This window comes from Zeus faber (assembly GCF_960531495.2).
Source record: "Zeus faber genome assembly, chromosome: 14".
Classification (NCBI taxonomy): Eukaryota; Metazoa; Chordata; class Actinopteri; order Zeiformes; family Zeidae; genus Zeus; species Zeus faber.
Genome location: NC_137200.1, coordinates 10,603,500 through 10,615,861, shown reverse-complemented (window position 1 = coordinate 10,615,861; position 12,362 = coordinate 10,603,500). Strand labels below are relative to the sequence as shown.

Genomic DNA, 12,362 nt, shown 5'->3' with positions numbered 1-12,362 from the left:
TTTATTTTTCTGCTCTTTTTCATTTTTGTCTTTTTTTCCCTGTTATTGTAGATTATATCTGTTTTTTTTTTTTTTTTAATCAACATTTTATGTTTAGTTTAAAGTGGCAGACTTTTTTATTTATTGTATATTCTTTTTTTTTTCCCATATATTGCCACTCTCTTTTTTCATATTTTATTGTATTGCTTTATTATTATTTTGCATATTGTGTTAGCTGCTGGGACATTGCAATTTCCCTTTGAGGATGAATAAAGTATCTATGTATCTATCTATATATCTATCTATGTATCTATCTATGTATCCATCTATCCATCCATCCATCTATCTATGTTTAAATCTGAATATGTTGGTGTCTGTAAAGACCGCCATTCCCGTTGGGTTCTGATAAATGACATTCTACTCTACAGATATTCTAATACATAGTGCAGCAGTGATGACCTGTTGATTGTGAAGTTCTCAAAGCCAAAGATGTCCAGCAGACCAATAGACCTTTGCAGGACATTGTTCTCGCCAGATGGTAACCTGTATATTGCTGCATTGATCTTATCCACGATCCAGACAAACAGCCTGCCATAGATACCCTGGAAAATAAAATACAGCATAAATAGTTCTTAAAAATTAAAAGTGTTTTGCCCTCAGTAAGCAAAACAAATCACATGTAATTATATTGTCTCGACTTTGCTTGAGTGTTGGGTAGATTCCATTTCTTATTAATTTCAACGCTCAAGCACAAAAATTCAATCAGAATGGCCTGAACTGTTCTCATTAATTCATGTATTGTTTTCAACTGTCTCAATGTTCATCACCTAGATGTCTTACTGTCCATTACCTACAGGTATCACTGCCTGTACTTTAACTGCCATATTTAAGTCATGGTAAGCAATACCCCTTATAAAAACAATGTAACCAATGGTAAGAACCTTGACAAAGGCATCCCTGACGTCCAGGCCTTGCTCCACATTGAGGGGTGTGGCGACACTCTCTCCTCGCGTGATGAGTGTGCGTGTGGTCAGACATACCATCACATCCTTTGGGTCTACCTACAGCATCCAGGAGACATGCAACCAATGTGAGAGCGAATGAGAAATAAGAAAATGGAGATTAGGAAGACGGACAGAAGGGATTGGTAAATGAAAAGCAAAAATTCTATATTGAAATAAATCGACAGTGCTAGTTTTGTCAACTCCTCTCCCGGGATCATCACCTTTCCATTGTAGAGAAGCTTGTGAGTCACTAGGATCCTGAAAGCAATCCAGAGAGGAGCTGAGTTCCTGATGTGCTAATGTGCAAATCCTTATGAATAATCAGCTCAGTGATCAACCTGAAAGGTGAACCGCAATCATCGCGAGAGAGCTGAGGAGGTTCCAGATTTAAATAATATTTCTTCTGGAAAGGAAAACCAGCTGTGCAAACATCTAGCTGGGGTTTTGCAAAGAGAGCAGAAAGCAAAATCATCACCACGTCCATCATGAAGCTTCAGTATATACATACATACAAATACTCCATCAACCATAACCTGAGACAGAAATGCTCTTGCTCCACCTCCAGAAAAAGTTGTTGACAACATCAGAGTGAAAACGTGGATAACTTTGCTTATCTTGGCAGGCTCCATTCCTCTAAAGCTGACATTGACAGCTGAAAACACCACCTCCATAGCTGTTCCAGTGGAGCCCTCCTAAGACTGATCAAAAGAGGGTTGATAACCATGACCCCCAGGCCTAGACCAAGAATCCCGGTCTAAAAAGTGCCGGTGTTACCCACTCTGCTTCACCCTATGGGTGAGGACCACAAGCACCTGAAAAACCAAGGAAGTGCTGCTGCAAAATGCTGAAGATCAGCTTGGAAGGCAGGTGCACCAACACCAGAGTCCTGGAGGTCAACATCCATCATGGCACCACCACCACCAACACCTGTTTCGATGGACTTGCCATATTATACTCCGTGACTAACAATGGGCTCTGGGAGCTCTGAAGAAGCGATTCAAGGACAACCTTAAACCACCTTGGAGGACACAGCAACTGACAGGGAGACCTGGAGAGAGGTATTCCATTCTATGATAATACTTTCCCCCCAGAAAGAAGAGAGCTTACAGTAAAAACGTCCCCAGCCAAAAACCACACCTACCACCACTCATGCCTTCTTTGCCTAAAAAATCTGTGGCTCCAGCATCTGCCTTTTCTTCTACCTGATAATCAACAAAGACCCGGGCTGAGAGCGATACTAAACTCTGAGTAGTCACCGATGATGATCATTATGTTAACTAAAACAGACATAAAAAGAGTAAAAATACTGCCAGGCTAAATGTGTGCAGCAAAAATACGGCAAAAACAGACTATGCATTACAAAAAATGGCAACGCAGTCATCAATTTATTTAGTGGTCATTAAATTCTAAAAAAGTGTCAGTGTGTCAAGTGTGTCCTGATTCACAGACTCTAAGAAATACGTTCAAGGGTACAGGGAAGTACACACAAACCTCCATGAGTGAAGCCGCAGTCATCAGGTCAGGGGATCTGACCACCACGCAGGCGTCCAGGTTGTCATAGGTTCGGGCTGTACGCACAAAGGATACCTGGACTTAGGGCTTCTTAATGGTGAGTTTGAACCCTCACAGCGGTAATCTAAACATTTATAGCAACAAAGATAATTGTAAATAATCAAACAAACTTTTGGAACCATTTGGAAATAAACTTCCAAATGGGACAAATTATTCAACATTGGCTGGATACAAGAATGTTCAACCTAATGTCAAAGGTCACGAGTAACTTAATAGAGTTGTGATGCCTTAAGGTTTAGGTTTACGCCCATTTGATGTTAAAACTAAGTTTCAATCCAATCAGAATGACCACATTGGCAAGCATCAAGACTCAAACTTCTTTGATCAAAAATAACTCAATATAAAAGCTATGATCACCACAAAGAAATAAACTACCTTATTTTCCGGACTATAAGCCGCTACTTTTTTCCTAGGTTTTGAACCATGCGGCTTATACAAAGGTGCGGCTATTCTGTGGATTTTTCTTCCACCGCTAGGAGCGCTCTAACCGGAATTAGAATCAAAAATAAGATAGACGAAAAATCAATGCAAAGAAGAATACGCTACTTTTTCTTTAGCAGATAGAACGCGGACGATAAATTACCAACTGATAATTATTTTCAAGTCCTCGCCCCTTCATCATGGAACCCACACGAAGAAGTTCGTATGATGCAAGTTTAAAGTTGAGGCCATCGACATCAGTGTGAATCGGGCATTTAAAGCTGCACTCCGGGTTGAGTGGGAGGCTTGGATGACAAGTGGTGAGAAGTCATTCACAAAAACTGGCCGCATGCGAAAAGCATCTTTTTCTGATGTCTGTCAGTGGACACTAGCAGCGTGGAGGGCTGTGAAAAAATCCACCATCACCAACGGGTTCCGAAAGGCTGGACTGCTACGCGAAGAGAGCGGCGCACCTTCAGAGTCAACTTCACCGGAGGATGACAGTGACACGGAGCGAGACTGATGGAGACAGATGTGACGAAGCGCTTCTGAGGCTGTTCAACTCCGACACGAAGAAGACGACTTCATGGGTTTCAGCGAAGATGATTAAAGTGACTTGTGGTTTCAAACACAGGAGAAATGAAGGTAAATAAATGCCGTTTTTTTTCTCTTGGTTCTGTTCCGTTTTAATCAGCAAAGTTGCTGCCGTGTTAAAAGGCACTGTTCGGAAAGAATCTGTTCAGGTACATACATGTACATTTACAGTTCAAAATCGTTCTGTACATGCAGTAAATATCTAATTTTTCAACATAGATATCTGCGGCTTATAGCCCGGTGCGGCTTGTATATCTCTTTTTTTTTAAATAGAGCGGATGCGGCTTATATACAGGTGCGCTCTATAGTCCGGAAAATACGGTATATCTATTTTTGGGCAAGTTTGTCTGCATGTGTTTCTAAATGTCGCTGACCTTCAAAGCGCAGGTTGCCCATGTGCAGGATGGCAGCTAGAAGCTTGGAGATCTCCCAGTTTTCTGTCTCAGTGAACATCAGGACCTTCATGGCTGACAGGATGCTGGAGTAATCGCTCAGGTCGTCCCTGCCCTCACACTGTGTACAGTTACCCTGCGAGAGCGAAACACAACAGCCGAACATAAAGTATTAACGGCTCCAAACTCCGAAATTGCCAAAAAATAGGAAAAAGAACTCAAGAGCTGAATCAGAATGAAACTCAAGATAAAATCTAGATTGTGTTGAATGGACAAGCAACAGTTTGTGTCATCTGCTTTGGTTGTACAATTAATTTGGAATTTCAGGCAATAACATTCTTTAATGCAATTTAAATCCCAATTTAAATACATACACTTGAAGGACAGCATAGACAATAAACATGAATTTCAATGCAAAAAACAAAATGTTTTTGATCATTATCAATATGATAATTGTCAATATAAATATGACACTATATTGTGTATTAGTGGAGAATTTGTCTCAGTTATTGTTTTATGGCACTAGAGCAGACTTTCTCTTGCTGAGGGCCATTTTTGCGTGACATGTTTTCAACCACCTACCATGGTGAGGTAGGAGTAGTCAGTGGCAAGACCGAGGCCCAGTTTGGTCTTCATATCCGCAGGCATTCCCTTCAGCATGCAGTAGAAAATGTGGTAGTTCCTCTCGTCCAGGGACTGAAAGCAACATACAGGAAGTTAAAGCTGCATTAAGTGAAATAATTGCAAATTGATGAAGTCAGAGATCAACTGTCATTTCCTTGAATTTTGCTAAATGCAGCTTAAAGGACAGGAAATAAAACAAAGGGGTGGAGCATTGGGAGTATGAAGTTGTGTACAGGTTGGGTTTGGCCAATGCACAACTCTGTATTTGAGGAGAAATATACTTGTGTCTATGAAAAAAAAGCAGATCCTTGACTGTTTGTATCTCAATTATTATATATATATTATAAATAACGAGAATTATTCTTCTGTTTTTGTTAAATTCCAAATTAATATTTAATTAGGTGTGCTAAGCAATTAGATAAGTCTACAATTACAACAACAAATTAAACACGGCTTTATCCCAACTTCTCTTGAAAGTTTATTTCACAAATTCAGTTTAGTTCAAATTTGAACATATACCGTAAACATTAACCTCTCATCAGCATTATCCTTTCATTGAATACATTTATTTAATAAAAAAAATATAGTTATAATAATAAGACTGAAAAAAAAAGAAAAGTCTTTATATCTAAAGACAGTGACCTCTCACCTGTCGACAGACGCGAGACTTCTCCAGCAGGTATTGCTCAATCTTGGCTCCCTCGATGGCCCCACGCTTGTTAAAGTGGATGTCGATGTACTTCCCGAAGCGACTGGAATTGTCATTGCGGATGGTCTTAGCGTTGCCAAATGCTGGGTTAAATGAAAAAAAATATATAATAATAATAATAATTTAAAAAAAGACATGTTTGGTCAATAGTGAAAGTTCATTTTTATGTACTTGTTGTGTGAAGTGTTGAATGAAGATTTCCTTTTTTTCCCAGGAGGAGCATGTTTATATTGTATATTCAAATGTTCTACAAAGCTTCCTAATGCTGTGAAATCAAGGCTTTCAGAGATGACCCCCTGTGTCTTTGAGGTTCTGACCTTCCAGGATGGGGTTGGCCTCCAGGACTTGCTGCTCTATCCAGGAGTGCTGTCCGCTGATAGCCGTCAGGAACTGCAGGATGAGTTTTGTGCTCTCTGTCTTCCCTGCCCCAGACTCACCGCTGGAACAATAAAACATTGTCAGACAGACATCGTGCCAGGAACTAACTTCTTCGTTTCTAAATTGATTCCTGCAGTGGAAAAGCCCCCTTTATCTGAACCCCCCCCCAGAGACACACCTAATAATGCAGCACTGGTCCTTGTTGTTCCTCTGCATGTTGAAGTAGCAGTTGTCCGCTATGGCAAAGATGTGGGGCGGCAGCTCTCCAATCTTCTTGTTGGTGTACAGACGAATCTGATCTGGTGTGTAGATGGGGAGTAGCTGGTAGGGATTGACCGCCACCAAGATTGAGCCTGTGTACGTCTGCGGTGGCCAAAAGAGCAAAATAAATCATCAGCATAATTTCATTAAGTTAAAATGAATGCTCAAATAGTATGTCACTGTAACAACGTGGGTTAATTTTAAGGAATTTAAATAAGCAGAAATTCGAAATAATTTGAAAGTTCTAGAGTAGTGTGAAGAGAATTATGAGAATTTAGCAATTAAAGCATCATCATTAAATATGTTAGACATAGAAATCTCACAGCAGTAGCTATAGAAAGAAATGTAATCATTAATTCAGGAAGGCAAACAATGCATACATACGATGCCAACGATCCGATTAATACTGTTAGGACAGTGGTTCCTAATCTTTCATGCACGGCAAGAATATTTCATCTAATTCCTTTGATGAAATATCTGCAGTTCTGCTGACAGACATGAATATGGTATCGTTTGACAAGTTTACAATCTGTGCTTTCTTCAGTTTTTTTCTGCTTGTTTCTATACGCCACAAGCAAGAATACGCCTTTTGTTATCATGGGCCATAACTTTGACTTCAAACGGTAAGGTGTGTTTCGGTATGAGTTTGAGGAACATCTTTTAGAAATCTTTCAAGGCCTCGCGCCCCTTCCCTCTGTATTTTGGCGTTGCCATGGACCCAAGATTTAGAACCATTTTAAGCGGCGTTACTGTCACTGTAGTTCATACTCACCCTCCCACCACAGTTAGTCTACAAGAATGGATAACAGGGAAAGGGAACAGAAGTGGGGAGGGGCACAAAACATCCACAAATTGTCAAAGGGAATGTTAAATTCCTGCTCACAAAAGCGGGTTTCTACACATTTATCAACTTCATTTATTATTATTATTATTATTATTATTATTATTATTATTATTATTATTATTATAATAATCTTTATTTGTAGTGCACATTTCATATAGAATTTGCAGCTACAAGTGCTATACTGTAAATTATCAGTATTTCATTATTTAAAGTGAATGAACACTACATTCGAGGAGAAAAACAAACAATAAAACCAACAAAAGAAACAAAGACAAAAATAAAGTAAAGAAGTAAAGAAAAAACAATGGTAAGAAGAACATAGCCACACTAGTTAAATGCCACAGTAATCATGTGTTTTCAGTTGCTTTTTAAAGATGTCCACAGAGCCTGCTTCTCTGATCATTTGGGAGATGGTGTTCTACAACTTTGTGGCAGAGTGTATCGTTGTCTCCCCACTTTTCTTCTGGAATAATAGAATGTCCGGCTGGTCCTTGAGAGGCTGGTGACAGGTCCATGCTTCTCTGAATGGAATGAATGGAAATATCCGGCTGGCAGCCGGCTGGGGTTGGCCATTCTGAGTGGCTGGTACTGTATAGATGTGGTATAGGTATAGATGTGCTTTTCCAATAAGAGCTTTATAAACAAGTAGCAGGACCTTGAAATCAATTTGAAAACACACCGACTTTTGTCTCATGATGGCCAAGAGTGGTGATGCAGCGCCACCTGTGGCTGAACCTCCGAGAATCTCCGAATCAGAATCTCCGATTTCTGAGAAGGAAAGGGCAAGCCCCTGATGCGCCGGTGAAGGTGTCGGGCCAATTTGAGCCCGACACCTCCATGACGCACAAGTTCGAGTGGCAGCAGAAGGAGTCGTTGGCATTGAGGAGCCCCAATTGACCCGGTCCCCGCGTCGTGAGCCCTGGCAGAACCCTGGCTCATCGTGGGAACAGTCAGGATCCAGACACTTCCAAGATCGTCGCTGGCCCAGAGCGGACCGGTTCCAGACCAGGAAACGTCCAGGAAACCTTCCCCGGCTGATGAGATGAGTGTGTCCAGTGTGTTTTCCAGTGTGTTTATTGAGGCCCCCTGACCACTCAGAAAAATGAGCGTCATGGCCCAAAACAAAAATATGAGACCGAAGCCTTAGTTGAGGCTGGAATATGTCATCAAACACATGAACAAACGTGTGAGCCTTCCTGCCGAAATAATGTAGCCAGAAGCTCAATTTGTGGGGACGAGTCTGCCCTGGTGCCATCGCTACAAAAACCAGAGCATGCCTCTCCACTTGTGGGAGTGTATGGACTGCATGCGCAGTCTCTCCCTGGATTCGAGAGGATGATTTGAAAGGGATATGCGCTGCAGTCTGCCCTTCGTTCACCTGCGTTCCTTGGAGTCACACAGACTTGGTCTTGGACTCAATGTCCATTATCCTGGAACCGGAAATTCAGTCCTTGCTGGAGAAGGGCGCCATTCGTCCGGTAGTGGACAAGGAGAAAAAACAGTCAGCAAATATTTCCTTATTACAAAAAAAAGGCAGCTCTGCTCTTGACTCTGAGACCAATTCTAAATCTAAGAGTTTTAAACAAACTATTGAGAATGCTCCCACTTCGAATGTTAACACAGTGTCACCTGTTGAAATCTATCCAACGGGGAGACTGGTTCACGTCGGTGGATTTGAAAGATGGTTATTTTAAAGGCATAGCAAATATCTGAGGTTCACCTTTCAGAACAGGGAGTACAAGTTTTGCCTTTTCCGGCTCGATCTCTCTCGGGCCCCAAAAATAGTTACTATTTGTCTGGAGGTAGCTATTGCCGTCTGCGCAACCATGTAATAAAGGTTCTGTCATATCTGGACTATCTCCTGATAAAAGCGAGGTCAAGGGAATGGCCGCACTCCCACATGGGGGTGCTGCTCGACCATCCCCACAGCCTGGGTTTTCTGGTGAATTGGAAAAAGAGGGCTCTGGTTCCACCCCAGTGCACAGAGTACTTGGGTCTTGATCTGGACCTGCGGTTGATGCGTGTACGACTAACTACGACAAGGAGGTTGACTGCGGTCACTGCAGCTTGCACGCTGCCCCTGCGCAAGGTCGCCAGGGCACGTCGGATTATGGTCCTGCTGGGCTTGGTGGCGGCTGCCTTGTCCCTAGTCCCACTAGATCTGTTCAGGTGAGACCCCTGCAACGTGGATTATCAAACAGCGGGTGTGTCCATCCAGGGACCTCTCCAGGGTACTGACAATTATGCAGGAGTGTCGAGACAGCCAAGGAGGTTTTGACTGACCCCCAGCAACTTCATGAAAGGGGTCCGGCTGGGTCCGGTAACACTGTGTGTGGTGATAAAAACCGATGCCTCCCTGTACGGCTGGGGCCCTGTGTACCAAGCACTGGAGGGCCCACAAGAACTTGCACATCAATGTGTTGGAGTTGGAGGCAGTCCGGGTGGCCCTGTTACCCTTCGCACTGTGGGTGAGGGGACACCACGTTGTGATACATTCCGACAACACTGCAACGATTGCTTATATCAATTGTCAGGGTAGCGTCCACTACCTAGCCTTTTTTGTGGGCCCATTTCCACTTCTGTTCTCTGTCAGCATATCACATTCACAGCAGGCATCCTGGGAGCAGACTTATTATCGAGGGGACGGCCGCAAGTGTCGAATTGGCGCATTCTGCTGGTCATGGACATGATCTGGCGTTTATTCTGCCGAGCAAAGATCGATCTGTTGGCTTCAAGAGACACAGCTCATTGTCCTCTAGGGAACTCCATTCGACGATCCCGCTAGAGCCCCATTAACGAGGGCGCATTACACATCCAAATGGCTAGCCTTTGAGTGCTGGTGTGTGGCATGTGGAGATGACCCATTACGCTGTAATATTAGGATCATACTCAGTTTCCTCCAAGGCCTTCATGTAAAAGGCTTGACACCATCCACCCTCAAGGTGTACTTAGCCGCTATATTGGCCTGTCATAATGGTGTGGATGGCAATCCACCAAGCAGTCACATTTTGGCATACAGGTTCATGCAAGGCACCCGCCGGTTACACCCGGTGTGCGGTCACTGACTCCAAAATAGTATGTGGTTTTGGTGTCGAATGCCTGAACGAGACCCCAATTCACACCTCTCCAGGAGGTATGAATAAATGTTTTGTTGTTGAAGTCAGCACTGCTTCTGGCCCTTGTCTCAGCAAATGTGTGGGAAATCTGGCCGCAGCTTATGTGCAACAGTCCTCCACAGACAATCGCAGGGTTATGATGAAACAATAAACTGGCTTTTCAGCCCAAGAACATAAAAGCAGGATTCAAATCAACCACCATTGATCGCTCTTTGTTTTCTACTCCTCCCTTTGGGTCAGAGCCGGATGAGAGACTGCATACTCTGTGCCCTGTTCAGGCGCTATTGGTCTATGCGGTACGCACGGACGTACACCAGTCCGACCAGCTTTTTGTCTGTTATGGATCTCAGACAAGTGGGGAACCCCAGTCCAAAGATCGTCTTTCTCACTGGATAGTGGAAGAGAGGAAGAGTGGAAGAGTCATTGGCCTACTTCTCTGTGGGGCAGGAACCCCCAGAGGGTCTTAAAGCACATTCTACCTCTTTTGTGCTGTTAGGAGGGGTTTCGGTCAAGGAGGTTTATGGTGCTCCTTCTTAGACTACTCCACACAGGTTCATCAGAATGTACAGTCTCAACATGATGGTGTCAGCACTGGCGCAGGCTTATTTTGATAGCTCCTAGCCAGCGTACAGAGTTACGCTATGTGGTGGAGAGTGGTTTACGGTCAGGTGATACAAGCTCGGCTGTATGCGTAATCTCTCCGCAGCCTATGAATGGGTTCTTATATGCTAGAATTGGGGTTTGAGGGCACATCTGCCAGTAGGTCCTTGGAATGGATTGGCCGGACCCTGGGTTCTATGTCTCTGGCTTTGTAGGCATGCATAGGACACATCGGTTCTGACCTTGCAGTAAGTGAAGATGGAGGGTATACAATATGGCAAAGTAAGAACTCAAGTTCAAAATAAAGTATAACGTTTGCACAAAAAAAATGTGACCCAGTATATATACTGGGGGGTGGGCTGTCGGTAGACTGTACTGTAGGCTGCGGTGCACAAAAGGTGTATATATATATATTTTTCCGATGTTTCCGTAATTGAATGAAACAAAAAAGCCCCAAGCCCCACTGTATCCCACGGTGCTCCAAGCTTTGCGCTGCTCCGGACACCGCTGTGAAAGTTGGAACTAACTTTTAAATTAGGCCTTGCACATCTAATATGAGTGAAGATTTAGCAACTGGATTCACTCAAATTTGTTCAGAAACAGATTTTAGTGTACTAATAATGTGGAATCACTGAAGGTTTTCAGAGAAATACAATGGAATCTGGTGTAAAGCAAAAACTCCATTGGCTCAGAACTAGGGACCTGGCTGCTCATTTACATTTAATGCTACACACACGGAAACAGTTCATTTTGGAACACTATGGTTTTGAGGCATGTTACAATGGCGCAAATGCATAACCTCTGGTATTTCCAGCAAAAAAATTCAAAAACATGTTTTGGGGACCTCAGATTTACTTGTTGAAAAGTAGCATAGGTCCACTTTAAAACATAAATCAGGGTTTAGGGACATGTGCTCTAGCAGGTATTTCAGGTAGAACTTACGTAGATGACACGTTCATTGTAGCGGATTAGCAGGTTGCGGAGTATGCCCGCCTCATTCAGGTCCCCTAGGCGGATCATGTCCTCCACCCCATGGATGGAGGTGGGGTGCATGGGCTTGATGTTGGTGGCATTCTGCGGAGAGATCCAGCACTCCTGTATAGGTATCCAAGTAAAAAAATAAAAATAAATAAAATAAAAAATAAACAAGTATTTTTTGCAGTTACATGGAGAGAAATAAAAACACGGGTTGTAAGTGTTGAGTGTGTATCATGTAAATTTTTAAGGAGGACTCACTCTGCCCTCGTCGTCCAACACCTGGATCTCTCCGGAGTCGCATAGTTTGACCACAGCTCCGACGGGGACATCGAACTCCCGGCCTGTTTTCAGGTCCAACCACACGTAGTCCCCCTTTTAATGGCAAACACAACCGCAGTCAGGTCCCCAATCCACACCACTCATGACTACAGCGCAAGTCATGGACAGTCAGTAACAATCCTATCAAGTTAGGAGCCAATTTGATACCCATCACACACTCTTGCCACCTCCAGACAATTATACTTCCTGCTTTCCCCCTAATTATTTGCATCAAATTATTAACTGGGTGTGATTTGAGGGTGGTGTGGTTTGAGCAGCCACACCTGTCCTGGGGTGAAGGTAATTGGGCCCAGGATCAGTCTAACGAGCAACAGGTAAAACCCCCATCCCCACACACACACAGGATAGGAGCCCTTATCATGACAGGTTGTCCATCTGCTCCGGACTTGTTCCAGCTTGCCCACTCTCTACAATGAAACTGGTATGTTTTCAACTCTATTGTCTTTGTCTCCGTGTCGCAGGGCCCTAGAAATGCCACTTGGGTGGCGTGTGGCAGGCGAAACTGCCACAGTGGGGTATTCAGTACTTGGCCACTGTATGTCATGCACGAGC

At 43.3% G+C, this 12,362-nt stretch overlaps 1 protein-coding gene across 1 annotated transcript in view; it reads right to left on the bottom strand.

The window, feature by feature from the left end:
• The window catches only part of myo7ab (myosin VIIAb), a 40,868-nt gene extending 29,049 nt beyond the window's left edge, over positions 1-11,819 (bottom strand). Inside the window, exons 1-10 of the mRNA XM_080014232.1 lie at positions 11,730-11,819; positions 11,436-11,588; positions 5,851-6,035; positions 5,612-5,733; positions 5,235-5,377; positions 4,544-4,657; positions 3,944-4,097; positions 2,471-2,551; positions 921-1,036; positions 439-581 (exon numbers count right to left, since the gene is read on the bottom strand). Coding sequence (XP_079870358.1) covers positions 439-581; positions 921-1,036; positions 2,471-2,551; positions 3,944-4,097; positions 4,544-4,657; positions 5,235-5,377; positions 5,612-5,733; positions 5,851-6,035; positions 11,436-11,546 — 1,169 coding nt within the window. The 5' untranslated portion in view covers positions 11,547-11,588; positions 11,730-11,819. The remainder of the gene's footprint in view (positions 1-438; positions 582-920; positions 1,037-2,470; positions 2,552-3,943; positions 4,098-4,543; positions 4,658-5,234; positions 5,378-5,611; positions 5,734-5,850; positions 6,036-11,435; positions 11,589-11,729) is intronic.
• Between the last annotated feature and the right edge of the window lie 543 nt (positions 11,820-12,362).